The 19,942-nt window shown below is 28.2% G+C and overlaps 3 protein-coding genes across 3 annotated transcripts in view; all 3 read left to right on the plus strand.

Moving 5' to 3' along the window:
* LOC148230548 (uncharacterized) overlaps positions 1-19,942 on the plus strand; it is a 314,285-nt gene that overhangs the window by 32,767 nt on the left and 261,576 nt on the right. The gene's annotated exons all lie outside the window — the stretch shown is intronic.
* LOC148230549 (glycine dehydrogenase (decarboxylating), mitochondrial) lies at positions 499-8,268 on the plus strand. The gene is made up of 15 exons (XM_088194612.1): positions 499-787; positions 853-931; positions 2,071-2,206; positions 2,266-2,430; positions 2,504-2,729; positions 2,795-3,018; positions 3,080-3,479; positions 3,556-3,732; positions 3,791-4,177; positions 4,241-4,503; positions 4,562-4,709; positions 6,826-7,033; positions 7,553-7,725; positions 7,867-7,947; positions 8,041-8,268. Exons 1-15 carry the CDS (start codon positions 572-574, stop codon positions 8,149-8,151), a joined length of 2,994 nt encoding a protein of 997 aa, XP_088050738.1. The 5' UTR covers positions 499-571; the 3' UTR covers positions 8,152-8,268.
* LOC148230550 (cytochrome P450 4c3-like) overlaps positions 17,612-19,942 on the plus strand; it is a 2,824-nt gene continuing 493 nt past the window's right edge. Inside the window, exons 1-7 of the mRNA XM_088195365.1 lie at positions 17,612-17,780; positions 18,627-18,737; positions 18,828-19,013; positions 19,132-19,328; positions 19,396-19,483; positions 19,524-19,719; positions 19,789-19,940. Of these exons, the coding sequence (XP_088051491.1) occupies positions 17,696-17,780; positions 18,627-18,737; positions 18,828-19,013; positions 19,132-19,328; positions 19,396-19,483; positions 19,524-19,719; positions 19,789-19,940 (1,015 nt within the window). The 5' untranslated portion in view covers positions 17,612-17,695. The remainder of the gene's footprint in view (positions 17,781-18,626; positions 18,738-18,827; positions 19,014-19,131; positions 19,329-19,395; positions 19,484-19,523; positions 19,720-19,788; positions 19,941-19,942) is intronic.

Here is a 19,942-nt window from a genome sequence, read left to right on the forward strand (position 1 = left end):
GTGCTACAGAAAATATAAAAACATTATTTTAATTGCTTATATACTAAAGTGTAACACTAAGTTTTTTTTCAATTCAAATGTAACATAAAAAAATTGTTGCTGCTAAAAATAATACTTCAAGATACACTAAATTTTATATTCAACTCTTTTCGAATAACAGTCGTTCACATTGCAATTGTGATATGACCTTGAAATAAAACATCGATATAAATAGTTTGAAGTATATTTTCTTAATGTTATATCCGTTTCGCAATACACCAATTATTAAACAATTTTGAAAGATATTTCAAGTAAATTTCACAACCACATAATTAAACCTGATTCATTAAAATTAGCCATAATTAATTTAGTACATACGTGGTTATTGTTCGCAACGATTCAAAAATTCATTCTCAGTTTCTGTTATCTGTCTTTGAAGACAAACCGTGACTTTTGTTTACGATACACAATACGAGAGTTTTGATATAGTTTGACCCCAGAATTAACTATCAAGCGAACAGTCGATAATAGCCGCGGTGGCGAATCCATCTGTTCATATTTATTCTAAAACTTCCATATAATTACCAACAATATGTATAAATTAATAACTAATAGTGCAGTGAAATCAATCAGAACTTTAAATCATAATCCCAAGGCTCTGAGCGTTATAACAAACCAAAAATATGCAATACATACAGACTTGAAGAGCGTAGAAAAAATCTTTCCTAATAAGGCAGACTTTCCAAGCCGACATATAGGACCTAGGGAACATGACATTATAACAATGATGGATCTTTTGGGATTCAAGGTATGGTATTCAAAAAAATATGTATTTAAAACTACATCTTAATAATTATATTTATATAAAAATAGAGTTTAGATGAATTGACGAATCAAGCAGTTCCAGCTAACATCAGATATAATAAAATCATGGACATTGATGAACCCATTAGTGAGTATCAATAAATTATAATTGTTACTATTTAAACACGTGATATAGTATATGACGGTTCGTAATGGCAATTTATCATTATGTAGTATATACTATATAAGTGCGCATGAATTACTTTATCGTGTTTTTTTTTATTTATTGTAACAACATTGTGAAAAACGTAACACAAAAATAAAAAAAATTCGCTACACGGCCAAATAAACTATCATAAAATATTTTAAATCATTCTCGGTGATTTAGATCTTTAAAGCGGTATCTTCCAAGACCTCCAAACTTATTGCATCTACCTATTCAGCTGCGAAATTCTTTATAAAAAATGTTTCTCTATGACCGGCGTTTTTAAGGAACATCTCTGCCTAAAATCTACAATATTAAATAACGCTTTCGCTCGATACAAATGAAACGGCCGGAATGATCCGTGTTTTAACTTTTCACCTCAAAGATAAGCTAGCGATTCAATGCTGGCGGTAAATTCGACTCGAAAGATCAAATGCTTAACTTCTCCCCTCGAGGAAATATTAGTGTTCTTTCTGCTCACCTGCGACCATGATCTGCCTAGTAAGGCGGTCTTACATGGCTTCGAAGGACCAGTGAAAGTCAATGTATACCTTTAAATGCATTTATTTCCACAATAGCTGCCCAATAACTTACAATAATGTTGTAGCATTGAATTTAATCATAACGCTAAGATTGTCGAACGACTGTTGGTTCGCTACTGCCGTTAGCCATGTTCCAAATAAATCAAAACAATCCGCCGGGCACTGATCCCACCGTGGCGTTATACTTATACTTCTACTAACTGTAATGCTGGTCAACGATGCGATAATTATAAGTAAATGATTATATTGATTTGATAAAGCAGCAAAATCTTTTAGCAATATTTTTCAAAATTTTTTTTACAAAAATATGATTTTCCCAAATAAAATAATTTCAATAACTGTCTATTTAATAAAAATAAATTAAAAATAGAAGGAGCATATTTTTTTAAATATATAAGTGACTTATAAACCACCGTGTATAAGACTAATGCGTATATAGGTTTGCTTTCAATAACAAAATTAAACGTAGTCAATATTGTGATATAACTAGATAAACTGATGTTTACATCGTTTTATGAATATATTTATAAACAATTTCAGGCGAATATAATCTTATAAAGAGAATTAGGGAAATAGCAGAAAAGAATAAGATATGGAGATCTTACATTGGAATGGGATATCACAATTGTTGCGTGCCTCATACCATAATGAGGAACATTTTCGAAAATCCTGGATGGTAATATATTTTTTTATCAATATTTATTTGCATTTTTTGTAATTTTGTATTTTTTAAAGGACGACTCAGTATACTCCATATCAACCGGAAGTGGCACAAGGTCGCTTAGAGGGATTATTGAACTACCAAACTTTGGTAAGTGATCTAACTGGTTTGGAAGTGGCAAATGCCTCTCTTTTAGATGAAGGAACAGCGGCTGCTGAGGCACTTTCTCTATGTTTTAGGTAATTAATAAACGAAAGTTTTTGTGATTAGTTGTTAAAAACATATTTCTATGTATACCTCTAAATATTTTAGACACAACAAACGCATCAAGGTGATAATATCAGAAAACTTACATCCTCAAACAATATCTGTAGTCGAGACTAGAATATCAGCTTTAGGCTTGCAAGTCATCGTTGGTGATGTATCGAAAGCTGATTTTTCACAAAGAGATATTTCTGGAATTCTATTTCAATATCCTGATTCATTAGGAAACGTGCATGATTATTCTGAACTTGCCGAAAAAGCACACGCTAATGGTGTAAGTATATTATTTTAAACAAGTATTTTGGAATGAACTCTTGAGTAAGCCTCTGTAATCTTTAGACATTAGTGTGCTGTGCTACTGATCTACTAGCTCTAACGCTTTTACGTCCACCTGCGGAATTTGGAGTTGATATAGCTGTAGGTACATCTCAAAGACTTGGAGTTCCCCTTGGATACGGCGGACCTCATGCTGGATTCTTCGCTTGCAATCAATCTCTTGTGAGACTCATGCCAGGAAGAATGATAGGCGTTACAAGAGATGCTAGTGGACATGATGCATACAGGTATGCCATTAACAATAAATATTTTTTTAACAAATACTTAACTTATATTATATAATTATAGATTGGCGCTTCAAACTAGAGAGCAGCACATCAGGAGAGATAAAGCAACTTCAAACATCTGCACAGCTCAAGCATTACTTGCTAATATGGCTGCAATGTTTGCCGTATACCACGGGCCCTTAGGTCTCAAAGATATAGCACAGCAGATTCACAATTCGACCCTCGTTCTAAACGAAGGCTTAAAACAAAGAGGACACAAGCTTACCAACAGTGTTTTCTTCGACACTTTACATGTTACGCCTATAGAACCCGTATCTGAAATAAAGAAAAGAGCTATGGATAAAAACATCAATCTGAGATACTTTGCTGATGACACTATAGGCATCGCTTTAGATGAAACCGTCACTAAAAATGACGTAGAAGATCTGCTTTGGATATTTGATGCTAAATGCGTAGATGAGGTATTTATAATAATATAATTAGTACTCTCATATATACAATATATATATAAAATAATACTGCTATATATTTTTATAGGTTGTTAAAACATGTGATATTGCAAGGCAGAGCATATCAAATACAGATTTTAAGAGAACATCCCATTATTTAACTCATTTAGTCTTTAATCAGCATCATTCAGAAACGCGTATAGTGCGTTATATGAAGCAGTTAGAAAACAAGGATGTTTCTTTGGTGCATTCCATGATTCCATTGGTAAGTTAATTTTTTAAAGCACTATTATTATATAAATGATCAAAATTATTTATTGTAGGGTTCTTGTACAATGAAATTAAACTCAACGACTGAGATGATGCCCTGTTCATTCAGACACTTCACTGATATCCATCCATTCGCACCGTTAGATCAAAGCATTGGTTATCATATATTGTTCCAAGAGCTAGAGAAGGATTTATGCACCATAACAGGATATGATCGAGTGTCATTCCAGCCTAATAGCGGAGCTCAAGGGGAGTACGCTGGATTGAGAACAATCAAAAGCTATCACGAATCTAGAGGCGATGCAAATAGAAACATTTGCCTCATTCCTGTGTCAGCCCATGGTACGAATCCAGCTAGTGCTCAAATGGCTGGAATGAAAGTGGAACCTATTCGTGTGACAGCTCAAGGCAGTATCGACATGAAGCATTTGCAAGATAAGGTTAGTCAACCGTTCGATTGTGCCATTGCTTCAATATTACAATTATAAAAATGTGTATTGCAGATAGAGGAGCACAGCAAAAACTTATCGTGTCTCATGATCACGTATCCTTCCACCAATGGTGTATTTGAAGAGACTGTAGCTGAAGTGTGCGAACTGGTTCATCTGCACGGAGGACAAGTTTATCTAGATGGTGCTAATATGAACGCTCAGGTGGGACTATGTCGCCCAGGAGATTACGGAAGTGATGTATCACATCTGAATCTGCATAAAACTTTCTGTATACCCCATGGAGGCGGAGGACCAGGAATGGGGCCAATTGGAGTGTAAGTTCTAGATCATATTTGTTAGTAAAATAATGCTCAAATATTGCTTCAAATATAGAAAGGCGCATTTAGCACCGTTCCTCCCTGGTCATCCTGTGGTGAATCCTTTGGCTGATCTTGGAGATGAAGCCCAATCATTTGGTTCTGTCAGTGCTGCTCCATTTGGATCGTCAGCTATCTTACCAATTTCGTGGGCTTATATAAAGGTATTAAACTCTTCAAATACTTATTTTATTATTTTTTATTAAATTTAAATGTTATATAAATTTGTTTTTTTTAATAAAATTGATTCGCTTACTGCAACTGTATCACTGGATTTTTTCATTTGCAATAAAGTCCAGTATTAAAATGTTGCTTAATACTTAAAAAATCATTATTGTACAGTACATATCAGATAAAATTTAAGCAGAAGTTGAATATTAGAAATTAATAATGGAATATTAAAGCAGAAAGAGATAAATTGTCTGTATGAAATGGTTATTAAAAAAATATTAAATTTAATTTTTGATCATTTTTATCTTTTTTTATGGCCATGTGTGACGTATACAATATTTACCTTAGTTACTCGTTAAAAAAATTCAATCACAAAACCACAAATATTTAATCTACTGTTCATAAAATATTGTGATTTTTATATAATTTATTATTAAATTCTGATTTTTTTATTAATATATTAAGAAAAATTCGATTAAAACAAAAAAATATTCTAATCATAATAAAATGATTAAAAATAAGCAAATAAAGTTATTGAATCTTTGTGGCAAGTTTGATCGCAGCAAAATATTCACACTGTAAAAATTATAAAATCATATATTAAAAATCAGTAGTAGACTAAATTTTTCACTATAATATTTTTTTTATTTTTTTCCTAACATTTCTATATCCATTATTATAAATAAAATATAGAACTATTTTTTACTTTAGATGAATTAATACAAAGTATTATAATACATTAAAAAATATAATTAAATGACAATTTTTTAGTATTTTATCTAAGTTTTGAAAAATTATGATTTTGCAAAAAAAATATGAGAGCTCTTGAAATTATAATGTCTTTAGCTCCGAAGTGGATGTCAGTAGTAGGGCTTGCAATAATACCCGAATTTTCAATACCGGTATTATCGCGAGAAAAACAGTAAATACCGGTATTTCCCATTTTTCTATTTTTTGCAGTAATATCGGTATTTAATTTTATTATACCGATAGTACCGAAAGTCAATTTTTGCCCAACGCACTCCCTAGTCAGTAGTAATGCTTGCGAAAGTATGAAAAAGTGTCTGAGGAAGTGATTGGTGGTTGTCCCCCTGCATATGATATTTTTGTATTGCACCCCTTTGCACCCCCCTGGGTAAACCAATTCCAAAAGGGTGGTTTTTGAATATTTTTTTAACTGCTAAAGCAGATTATAATCGGCCATTTTGTATGGCAAACACAAATGGATATGTTATCCTTTTTTAGGGCATTTGCGACGGATACTTTTAATTTTTCTAATTTATGCAAGTACTGTGACTTAATCTGCAAACATCTTTTCTCACGCTGGTGTCCCATTTTAACCTAGAAACCATTTTTGTCTTAGATATTTAAAGCCTGTCTTCGTATCACATGACGAAACTGGAAATATTCAGATTCTTCAAAAACTTTTTGTCCGTTCTTAGACAAGCCGATTTAATCCCTCTACCCTCCTGGTTGAATTGATGACCCCGACAGTATTTTTAATCATATCAACATGTCACTTAGTTTAATAATAGGCTTTGTTTAATATATACATAACCAAAAATTTAAATTTATAACGTTATTAAAAATTCCTATATATGATTTAAACTGTTTGGTAATAGAAAGTATATATTTATATTCTTAGTTATATATCAATTAGCATGATAAATAACTAAGAAATATGATTTAATAGTTTAATTAGAATGCAACAATAACATATATTTGTTAAATATAAAAACTTAATTATATATAATACAACATTGCAACAAAAATGCTAATAAATAAAATGAATATTAAGTGATGTAATATAATGCAGTAATTAACGATGTTCATTTGCGACTTGAACTATTATATTTTATAGTTATTTAATGATTTATATAGAAAAGCATAAAGTGTTATTTTATGTTGGTTCAACAAAAAACTAATTAAACTCATAACATTTTATATGTCTTATCATAAAATTTTATTTGTTTATGCCATACAGTCTCACACTCAATGAATTTATTTTATTATTATTATTATATAGTATAAGTATGTATAAGGATGTTCAGAATTTCCAGATATATGTTGAAGCGTATTATAATATATAATAATTCATTATTTTTACAGATGATGGGTCCACGTGGTTTAAGAAAAGCTACACAAGTGGCTATTTTGAATGCCAATTACATGTCGAAACGTTTGGAAAGCCATTACAAGACACTTTTCAAAGGTGACACCGGACTGGTAGCTCATGAGTTCATAATTGACACTAGAGATCTTAAGAAAACGGCTAACATCGAAGCGGCCGACATAGCCAAGAGATTAATGGACTATGGTAATGAAACAAGCATAAACAAGACACGACACAAGTAACTGTAGATAAGATAATCTTGAGAAGTCATTACATGTTTTTTTAATTATATCTTTATTTCAAATAGCAGCCGGGGGGGGGGATCCTTTTAGTTACATAAATAAAGCATTAAATTTCTTTAATTCATCATAGTTCAAAACATATATGTTATATCAATTGAGATTAAAATTATCTGTTATTTTTATACATTTTGCAATTAATAAACTAACTTAAAAAATACTATAATCCTACCCGAGACATCGTTTACAATTATTGAGAGACTCACTATGGGTTTGTTTTTAAATCGCTTTCAATTAAATACAAATAGTAAAAATTACTTTTCAATTTTACCGGACAATTTTAAATATGAGGCTTAATCTCTTAAACCCGGAACTGTTTTAAGTATTCTGGGACCTCTAGTTATCTCATTATATACGTCAGCAAATTACTTTGTAGATTAACATGTTTTTAGATGACATCCGTTTATGTTCTAATTATTTCTAGGTTTTCACGCTCCCACAATGTCATGGCCTGTGGCAGGAACTCTGATGATAGAGCCGACCGAATCTGAAGACAAAGTAGAGCTGGATAGATTCTGTGAAGCAATGATTTACATCAGGCAGGAAATCAAGGAAATAGAAGACGGAACGATGGACATTAGAATCAATCCGTTGAAGGTTCAAAATAATTGTTTATTTATGAGTGTTCGTGATTATAGTGATTTAATTAGTGTAATTTTTTCGCTTGCTATAATAATTGTCTCTTTCTGTTTATCGGATCTGAAGAATGTATATTTATTTATTTCTTTTTTTCAATAGATGGCTCCGCACACTCAAGGGCACGTAATATCGGGTGAATGGAACAGACCTTACTCTAGAGAACAGGCTGCTTTTCCGGCTGTAAGTTACAATTATTATACTTTATAATTAAATAAGTCAATATATAAGTACATATAAATTATTTTAATAATATAAATTATTATTATATTATAGCCTTTCGTCAAGGCGGATACAAAAATCTGGCCAACCGTTGGAAGAATCGACGATATGTACGGAGATAAGCATTTGGTCTGCACTTGCCCACCAATTCTGCCAGATTATTAAATATTATTCATCTGGAAATATAATTATGTGTTCTAGCAACATACTAATGAAACAGTTTTGTAACATCGCGTGCCGATAAAAAAATAATATGTATTGTAATAAATTATTTAAACATCTTAATTATTTATTTATTATCTTTTTATACACAAAATCACATGTCAAAAGATCAAATTACATAATTAAAATAATTGCTATAGTATAATGCGTAGATGAAATTATCACGAATTATATTTACATTATTTACGCTTAAGTATGAATAAATTAAGTGACGTCAAATATTAGATAATTGAACAAAAAAAACGTCTCTATTCAATCTATATTAAAAAAAATACATGATATGTAATATTAAAAAGAGCACACTGACAACTTGTCTTGTAATAAATCGTCATCGACAACTTCTCATATAGGAGGTGGCATTGGTAAAAATATAAGTAGAGGATAAGTATAAATTTTCCTCATTAACACATTCCTAGGTTTTACGATAGTATTTTTTACAGTTTTTTTCTTCATATATATATATATAGTAAAAAAATTAATTTAAGTTGTTTAATTTAAATAATATAATTGTTGTTCAAAAACTAAGTTAATAAAATACTTCGTATTTTATTAACTAATGTCTCGTTCAATGCATACTAACACTTTGAACCGACAGTTACGCGAGACGGGAAAATCCAATCGTTGTCATCATGTCAGTTCCAGTTGAGTATTTAAAAAGCAATAAACAAACAAAATTAAGCAGTGGGTTATAATTGCGCAAAACTACCCACCATTAGAGCAATATTAATTGTTTATAGTTTACTGGTAATGCTTAAGCATTAACATAGATCAATGTCGTGTCTAGAAAACTCGCATATGTAAATATAATGTATTATATTACGAACATGAACTTGAACTAATGTTTTTATTATTATTTTGTTTGTGTTTGAGAAACTCTGGCTAGCTGGGTCAGTTGTCACGGAGATCTACTTATGTATCAGCGGGTATGTTAATCATAATTATAGCGATTGAAGCGGCAACTATAATTAAATTATTTATCACGGTTCGAACTAAAAGTGAAACAAACTAATAATCAAGAGGGATTCTCCCGAGATAAGACGCATATCCGGGTTTAGCGTTAAACTATCCGTTTTTAATTTTTTAATTGATATATTACATATTCGCTCTTACAATGTATTTTTATCGATGTTGATTAACAAGATGATTTTATCGCTTTATTTAATATTTACATAAGTCATGTTTTAACTAGTAACTTGAAAAATACATATATTTAATTATTTTCTTTGAAAAATGTAGTAACTGACTTAGCTTAACTTAAACGATTGTGGCATCTAGAATTAACATGTATGTAAATAGAGACGTAAAATAAATGATCAAATGAAAAAACATTTGTGCCGTCTAAGTTTAAGTTTTACTGGTTCGTCATTTTAAAAATGGTTTAAAAAATTTAAATCTGGAAATTTTTGTTTGGAAGACAAGCCTAGAAGTGGGGCACCAAATCATCGATGATGACTTATAGCTGCAGAAATTGAGCCAATACAGAGATGTCGATTCAGGAGTTAACAGGTAAGACAGGATATTCATGGTCTGGTATTCAAATAAGCTTAAAAATATTGGAAAGGTATGGAAACAAGACGCGTGTGTTCCACACGCACTAAGCGACGAGAACAAGGCGACGCGCCTGCCTCAAACTGCGAGAATCACACGAGAAAAAAATACTCCATATTTTCTCAATATAGCACCATCAGATTATCATTTATTTAAGTATCTACTACATAATTTAGATGATCAAAAATTTAATTAAAACATTTATTTCTGAATTGTTTAATTCACAGTCAGTTTTTACAAACATAGGATTAAAAATTTGCCTGATCAATTGAAGAAGGTTGTATCTGTTGATGAAGATTATTTTGTAAGATAAATTTGTTATTGAAAAAATCCTTTTCATTAAAAAAAGTACTTTCTGTGCGCACTCTAATTAATACATATGTATTACCCACAAATAAGAATCTAAAAAAAATTATAATACTTTTACAAAAATTACTCTAACATATGATTTAGATGAAAAACATTAGTGTTTCATGGCGAGAAAGAAAGAGCGATCATTTAAATATTGTTTTATAATAATCAGAACAGTAAAATATTTGTTTATTAAATAAAAATATATTTAACTATTATATAACCGCTTCGATTCTTAGAAGTATTTCAATATACTTTATAGTATAACTTCTTGCTGCTACTAAAAAACATTTTTTAATAATATTTATGATGATATAAGCTTCAATGAATATTTCTATATTGTAAGCTTGAAACTGGAGTTTCAAGCTGACAATATAGAAATATAAAAGTACATTCTAGATCTAGACTTGTTGTTTTTCCTGTTTAAAAAATGTATTTATTTTATATACTCAATATTTTTCTTGTAATTAAATTTAATTTAATAAGAGCTAATGTGGAAATAATATAGTATAATAAAATAAAATAAAATTATTATGTTTTTAACTAAAAGAAAAGCATTTGTCAAAATAATAATTAAATAAGTAAGCAAAAATGTAATGAAAACAAATTTATATTTAACTAAAATTGTCACGGTTTCATATTATTGACGCTATTTTCACCATTTTATTAACTATGTAGTATTTTACGCTGTCAAAATAACCTTTTGAGGAAAATACATAGCTTCAATTTAGCAATATATTTTAATTAAATTAAAATTAGAAACATATTTCTTTAAATAAATAAAATAAAAAACGATAATTTCTTCATGCGTTGAGTTTCGCGTTAGCCTTAACATTCACATTAACTTCAGTTTTATTGTTTTTTAATTGATTCGCACCTGTTTTTCCGCATTATTCGAGTTTTCCGGCGTCAATACAACTCATATATAATATACCTGCGTTTCTCAATTGTATTTCACATTACGTATATAAAAAATAAATAATTCAATATTTATTAATCGTGCGTGCTTTTTATGACTTGGTGTAACGCATCAATTAACAATGATGAATAATTATTGATTATTTCTGGTATTTAACAAGACATGTTTCAGATTGTGACGTATTCTTCTTAGAATTCCGCCAACGTGTGTATGTGTATGTCAGTAAGCTTACAGAGAATCAGTTACAAATTTTAATTTTTGAATGTATATATAATATGTATTTATGTTTTTAATAAAATATTAGATTCATACATAATACACAACAGAACAATATTCTAATTTTTTAGTGAGCGAATACTTTTTTTAGATAAATAAATAAATTATTTATTACTACGTCGTCGTCCGACGACGACGTGCGGTAGTACCCATTAGCGTAAATCTACGTATAGATAGAGACAAGTCGTCTCTACTTATTATTAGATGTATGTATGTTTTATATTTTTAGCCATCGTGATGCATTAGATTAACCTGTATGGTCACGATCGTTTTAATTTTAATAAATAAATATTATGATCGAAAAGTGCAAAATAACTGCCTGCAAGTCTAGAAGCAATACAAGCAACAGCAGGCAACAACATATTGTATATAATAATATTAACTTCATCAAAAAAATATTTTCGAAACGCATTCATTAAAAATATTATATATTAAATAACTTGACATTTTTCTTGTTTTATTTTCTAGTTTTTAAATAATTTTTTACAATTTAAAAATCATCAAAAATACTTTTTTTTATCCTTTTTAAATTTTACAGACTATTCATTGCTAGTCTAGAATAGTTTTTAATTTTAAAGGTAAATATGTTTATTTCGCTTGGTGGTCAAAAAATGAAAGAGCAAAATAGATCGATTTTCCAAATCCAAAATACGGAAATATTATTTAAACGAACGACTTTAATTTAAAAAAAAATAATAATTGTATACTTAAAATTATAAATAATATTATTTTTTTATATTTTAATAACAATTATTGTATAATATGTTTTTATTACATAGTATTAAAAACCATAGAATAATGTATATTACATCGTTAACTATCTGATAATTGGTTGCAAACATAGCGTTATCCAAATTTTACTAGAAAATTGTAATTATATATTTAAGGTTCAAAGATATATCTTAATAATGTAAATGCATAAAAAATGATGAATTATAATCAGAAGTGGAATAAATGCAACTGAAAAATATAATTGACGCTAACTATGTATATTGTACTATTAATCAATGTTCCATGAATATGCTTAGATAATATGATTATATTTGCTTTAAATTAATAGAAATGAGTGCTTGAAGAATTAATGATTCTAATATAACATTTATTTATGTAAATATAATATTGACTTTATATAAAGATATTGAAAAAATCCGCTTATATCTGGCTTTGGGATAAAACTGGAAAATTGTAAAAATAAAAAAATTAATTACGAAGGTTATTAATAATAAACTAATTAATAATGATTTTTTTGTATGAAATAAACGAAATATTCGCTTATATTAATAAAATTATTTTTCATTACAAAAATAAATCTGGATAATCGAAATATCGTTGAGGTACCATTTAAACCTAAAAAAATTAAATTTACTATAAAATATAAATAAATTGAATTTTTATAAATTATACAGCTCGAGAAAATCATTTTAAAATGTATATACATATATATAAATATTTTAGAAATTAATAACTCTTTCTATGATTCTCTATTAAAATTATCAATTATATTACATGTTAACATTTTCTTTAAATATTTTTTATATTACTTAGAAGTAAAATATTCAATAATATTGTTAACACTTTATCTACCGCTCACGCCAATTGGCGTCCTGAGTGTGCCGAAAGTTAAACACCGCAGACGCCAATTGGCGTCCTGTGTATGTTTTCGTTTCCATGTCAAATTAAAAATATATGTTTAGTGTTTTATTTGCTTTTGTTTTAAGAGATGACTAAATAAATGTATGAATTTTCATTTTATTTTAATTTTTTTTTTTTTAATTATATTTGGACAAATGCGAAGGTTTTATAAATATATTTTATATTTCTTTCATCAGGCAGTTTCACTACCAGACAAACTTATGTATCTTTTGATGTGGTCCGAATATTTCAACAAATTTTTCTAGACATGTTATAAATGTAACACTGCATCAATTCAAGCCATTATTAAGTGGTTCTCAACATGTGGTTCGCCGGAAATAGAAATTAATTATTACATTTCCTTATTATTAGATTTTAAAATTGATTGATGATTTTAAAATTATAAAAGCAAGTAATCTAGGAATTAAAATAAATATAATTAAAATTGAGGTAACCAGCGATTCTCAAACTTTTTCAAATTTCTAAAAACTTTTATCCAGCACACTTTTTTTTCGGACGGTGTAAAAAAAGAAAAAATATGATATTTTATACACAAACATATAAATATGTATATTTAAAAATAATTTATTGGGTAAATGGGTTTATTTAGAAATAAAGTCAAATTACATAAAATTAAAAAATACGATGTACATATATAAAAAGTACAAGACACTAAAAATTTATCATATCATTAACCATTAGATAGTATTGGATTACTGAGAATCTCAAGATTGTCAGATTAGTAAGATTCTATTGTATTTTTTTCTATCCTGCTATAAGGAAATTCCAACATATTTTTTGTGAGTAAATATTATCTCCCTTCAGATAATACTGGCTTACTGGAAATACCGAATCTCAGTGACACATTATTTTAGAAAGTGGGAATTTTTTCGAGTAATTATTTTTGAATTATTAGCACGATACACATAAAAACTTATGGATAAGAATTAAGTTTAAGTTATACTATCGTGTGAAGTGCATCTGGTTTTCGTGTGCTCGAGTGAATATTCGAAAAATATTACGAACTGTTTATAAAACATAGTTTTTTAGTTAGATACGAGTGTAGAATCTACGTGAAAATAATTACAGTTTATGTTATTTAATATAGTGTTAAATATATATAGATATTCCAAGTGACAATAAAAATAATAGTGATAGTGATTCAGACTCCTCTGTTCATGAAAGAAATCGTCCACATGCTATGATGCTCATGAGCAATGAGGAAGATGAACAAGAAAAATACTTAGAAGACACTTTACAAGACACAAAACTTTATTGAAGATGACTTGTTTCCCGTTCTTGCAGAATAAACGAATATACACCATAATCAACACATCAACAGATACAAACTGCAAATAAAATCTAAAAAATGGGTGGATGTAACGGTACCAGAATTAAAAAATTGGTTTGAGTTGATATTGCTAATGGGCCTGGTAAAAAAAGGCTCATTACACCTGTATTAGACAATAAATCCACTAATAGGAACCTTGATATTTACAAAAACCATGAGTAGAAATAGGTTTTATCAAATATTACGTTACCTGCGTTTTTCCAATAATGAAAATGTTCCTGATAATGTAAGATTACTGTTCAAAGTACAAAAAATAATTGATTATTTCTCCGAAAGATTAAAAAAGATGTACAAACCAAGCCAAAACACATCTCTGGATGAGGGTATGATCCCATGGTGTGGAAGATTAAATTTTCACGTATACAACCCCAGTAAGCTCACAAAGTACGGTATAGTGATAAGAATGGTATGTGAATTAGTGTCAGGATACATATCAAAATTTTAAATATATATTAAGGACCTAGAATTTCGTTACAAGATTCAATATCACATCTAACATCAGACAATAAATACAAATGGCATCATCTTTATATGGACGATTATTATAAGTGCTGAAATAGCAAAAAAAATATATATGAAAAAAAATAGCATCTGTGGTACCATAAGGAAGAATCGGGTTTTACCAGAATATCTAAAAAATGCAAAATTACGAATATTTGAAACCAAATATAAACGATATGGGGTAATATTGTTGCAATTGTGAAAAACAGTAAAAAATCGAGACACTTTAAACATTCATTATATAACTAGTTATTGTGAAAAGTGATTTACACGTGAAAGACAATGTAAATTATGTGTGTATGTGCCTGGAAAATTTCATATTACGATGGAGTGAATTACAACGGTTAGTGAATATTTTATTGCAAATGAATTATACATCAGTAAACTCGTATTAGTAAAAATGTCACAATACAAAAGAAAAGTTTGTTTGAAAAAAGTTTTTACAAATTTAAAAAAGTTTGAGAACCGCTGGTTAGCTAAATTTAAATTATTTTTATTAAAATTTCTAGGTTATTCGTTTTTATAATTTTAAAATCAAGATAATCATTTTAAAAATCTAATAATCAGGAAAAGTAATAATTATTTTTTATTTCCGGCGAACCACATGTTGAGAACCATCTAATAATAACTTGAATTGATGCATTGATACATTTATAACATGTCTAGAAAAATTCAACGAAATATTCGGACCGTATCAAAAGATACATAAATTTAAATAAAAAAGGTAAAATTCGCGAAGTTTTGCGAAAAGGTGCCGGTATTTAGCGTAAGTCTGGTAGTGAAACTGCCGGTCGGTAAAGTGTTAAAATATAATTAAATTATTTATTTTATTACAAATGATTCTTTTAAAAGAGCCTTAAATATGTAATAGGCCATTTTAAATATTATAGTCTTAGTAAATGTAATATTGTGTCAAAAAAATAATGTGAATAATTTTAAATGCGTCATAGTAAAATACGCTCAAGTTAAATAATTATGTTTGTATATATCTATATACAGTCAATTGATATGTCAACAGGTAGAATTAATATATTAGATTTTAAAAATATATGACATAAGTATTGTGTTAGAAATAATAAGATCAATGTTCAATGCGACATGTGCTTTAATAAAATGTTTATTTGTAATGTTAGAACATAAAATAAATAATGTCAGTTAAACCATTAGCATCCATTAATAATTATTAACGTACCTTAAGCTATTCCTTGAGTTCAAGCATCCAACTATATTATAATGGTATAATGTAGTGTTTCCGCATTCTGCTTCCTGTATTGAGATTTTCGGCGTCATTCTTATTATGGGTCGATTATTGATTAAATAAATATGTATTAAATATATTTACATATCTAATGAACCAAAAGAAAGTTATTTATTTAAATTTTGTTTTAGATATGTATCAGTAACCATGGTTTTCGTCATTGACATCGGATCAAAACAGAAAAGCGTCATCTGATCTCGTGCACTAGGAAAACTGCAATTATCTGTAATTCCGCACATTACAAACGCCTTATTGTGAACATGCATGCGGCATAAGGCAATTAATAAAATATGACTTGGCTGGAAATGTCGGTTAAAAAGATCAGTATATTACGAGCTCCCCTCGGGGTAGAATCGTCTGGTTTTGCGAAAGAGTCGACCCGCGCGTCGAAGTCTCTCGCAAATTTTCGTGATATTTTCCCCGATTTTCTCGAAACTGTGCCGAAACACATAAAATAAAATTAAGTAAGTTTTGATTATATAAAAATTAGAGCACGTATTATATTTTATTTGTAACATATTGGTGAACTGGAGAATTTTTGCTTTAAAATTTTTTTATGAAAATATATTTTTACTTCATATTTAAACCTAATATGAATATGTTATATATTAGAAAATATTCTATGTATTTGTATGTATTTGCAATAGAAATAAAAATTAGTAGAATAAATAATGAAAATGGAAGACATATTTACTATTTTCTTAATATTTATATTTGAAAGCATATTTTATGAAATAAAATTAGTTATTTTTTTATCTTTTTTGATATATGTATATATTAAATAAGTACAGTAAAACAAATAAATTTTTAACTAGTCAGTTTTCTTATTTTAAATACTTTAAATTATAACATTACAACATTTTTTATAATAGAAAATTAAAAAATTCTATATAATACATAATTAATAATAACAAATTCGTTATATACTAAACTTAATTATTGTATATTGATATTTACCAAATAAATCTAACCCTAGTCATTCAATCGATTCTAAACTGCAAAACTCGAATTTTTTAGCTAAATTCTGTTCACAATAACTACTTTTGCGAACTATAACACATAAGAGTAACAATAAAACTAGTTTTATTTTACCTATATTAATTAAAAACCACATGTATGCTAATTTAAAACTTTTTTGATTATAATAAAACTGTTAAAAAAATTAGATTAAAAAAGCTTTTACTTTATTTTTAATATCTGAATTCAAAATATTTTTTATTACATATTAAAAAAAGTTTTACATACATTTTTTTAACTTTAAGCTTGAAATCTGATTTATAGTAATTAAAAAGAATTATATGCATGATTATTATTAAATATTAATTTAAATTAATCAAATATTTTAATAAACAAAGTCTTTACGTCCTCCTATTATATTTTTTTTCATTTTTACTGATATGCTTCACTAATAAATAAATAATGAAAAATCGTTGTACAGAAGAACTGAAAATGGAAATTTTCCGGTACCAATAATGAAATTTATAAAAATTCATTATAATACGTGCTAATAGTATATACAGTAAAAATATATTATAATGATTTTTTTGTACTTCATTAATAGAAAATGGCACTATTACTACCAATATTCGTCTGGGGATCGATTGTGGTAGCATTGCTGTCGTTTATTTTATTTAAGATATCCCGGAGGAGAATGTACCAACTGGCAAAATTGATTCCGGGAATGCCTGAACTACCAATTATAGGAAACGCGCATCAGTTTGCAGGGAACACAAAAGGTAAGATCCCAAATAAATATCCTAGAGACAATCATACACATATAAATATAATTTTAGTGACAGTGAATATTTTTTAAATTAAATATTTTAAAATTATTGTGTTTAATAATATTTATACCAAAATCTTGCAAAATTGTATAATATATATCAATATAATCCAAAAATTTGATCAAAAGCTAGTAACTCATAAATTTCTTTGAAAAAATATCCAAAAAATGCTGCACTGGAACAGAACAACAAAAATTAATCAATTTAAGTTATACTATAGTATAACTAAAAAATATAGTTTTATAAAATACACAGTATTATGCCACACTAGTTTAATATATTATTTTCTTTGCAATAAATTTATAATTTATTTTGATATATATATAATATCATTAGAACTTTTTATTAAGTTTCAATATCGATATTAAATTAACAATGCATTATTTTAAAATAAATTTATACATAGATACTTACACTTAATCAATATAATATATTAGTCAAACATCCATACACTTATTTTAATGTATAAATAGCATGTACATACATATATAAACAGAAGCATTTAATTTACTAAAAGCGTTACAATGATGTCGTTTTTCTTTATTGGATATGACATTGAATGAAACTGTCGTTTTTATACACTACACTGTATTACAATTTTATTACAATTTTAATACAAATATAAATATTATATTTTAGACATATTAGCTATAATCAAAAAATTATTCGCTGTTGGTCTTGAACGAGATGGTGTATGCAAAACGTGGCTCGGACCAAAACTATACATAGGTAATTTATTTATTTTATCTGTATACTTATAGTTAGTAATCTTAAATCTAAATTAAAATGTATTTTTAGCATTGACTGATCCGAAAGCTGCTGAAACTGTCCTAACAACCGAAATCGACAAAGCAGGAGCCTATCATTTCATGCAGAGTTGGATAGGACAAGGACTTATCACAGCACCATGTGAGCTATTTTTATATTAAAATTAATTTTGAGTATCTTAATTAGCTTTTTACATATTTTATAAATATTAATATTTCATTCATGTTACAGTGCCAATCTGGAAACGTCACAGGAAAATGCTTTCGCCTTGTTTTAACCAAAAAGTTTTGGATGGCTTTGTGTCAACTTTTTCTGAACAAAGTCAGATATTAGTTAATAAAATGGCTGTGGAAGTGGGAAAAGAGCAATTCGATATTTTCAAGTACATCAGTCTATGCACCTTGGACGTCATATGCGGTATACTATTTTTATTTCCTTTTATACTCGAAATATAATCAATAATAAAAAGTGCTTGATTTAATTAAAAATATGTTCCAAACTTCGTTTCAATATTTGTCTATATTTACTATTCTAGAAACTGCCATGGGAGCAAAAGTCAACGCTCAAAATAATCAAAACATATCGTATGTCAAAGCAGGAATCACCGCCATGAAGTTAATTTACACGCGAATGTTCCAAATTTGGTTACAACCAAATATTTTATACAGACTTACCGGTATGCTTAAAATTCAAAATGAGAATCTCAAAATTGTACACAGTTTTACAGACAAGGTAAAAACAAAAAGTATAATTAGGAAAAATCAAATAATATGATAATAACAACAACAAACCTTTTCAGTTTGTGAAATTGAGGAAAGCAGAATTCCAGAAGACACAAGAAGCCATCAAACAGAATTTTGAATATTCCGGTATGTCTAAATTGAATGGTTTAAAAAACGAATTTTTGAGCAAATTTTAATTTTTTAGAGGGTAGCAAATATAAAGCATTTTTGGATACCATGATCGAATCCAAAGAAATTGCAAACAATTTTACTGACGTAGAACTGAGAAATGAAGTAGACACTTTGACCATAGCCGCAAATGATACTTCATCTCACGAAATCTGCTACGTATTTTCGATTTTGGCTTACTTGCCACACATTCAACAAAAAGTTGTTGAAGAGTAAGTGACTATCGCATAAATTCATATATAATACATACACATATTTTGATTTATGGTTATTGTTTTTAGATTAAGAGAAATTTATGGTGACTCAAACCGAGCTATAGATAAAGACGACTTTGCAAAAATGAATTACTTAGAATTGGTCATCAAAGAAACAATGAGACTATTTCCAGCAGTTCCAATCATAGTTAGACAAATCACAAAAGAAGTTCAATTAGGT

This window comes from Plectrocnemia conspersa, unplaced genomic scaffold, assembly GCF_051122295.1.
Source record: "Plectrocnemia conspersa isolate PC_06_02 unplaced genomic scaffold, ASM5112229v1 ptg000010l, whole genome shotgun sequence".
Classification (NCBI taxonomy): Eukaryota; Metazoa; Arthropoda; class Insecta; order Trichoptera; family Polycentropodidae; genus Plectrocnemia; species Plectrocnemia conspersa.

Bases quoted from the DNA above. Each gene is read 5' to 3' on its own strand.
- LOC148230549 (XM_088194612.1), top strand. From the start codon at position 572: ATGTATAAATTAATAACTAATAGTGCAGTGAAATCAATCAGAACTTTA. The intron at 3,733-3,790 runs GTAAGTTAATTT...TATTTATTGTAG, and splicing joins TGCATTCCATGATTCCATTG to GGTTCTTGTACAATGAAATT. The intron at 4,504-4,561 runs GTAAGTTCTAGA...CTTCAAATATAG, and splicing joins GGAATGGGGCCAATTGGAGT to AAAGGCGCATTTAGCACCGT.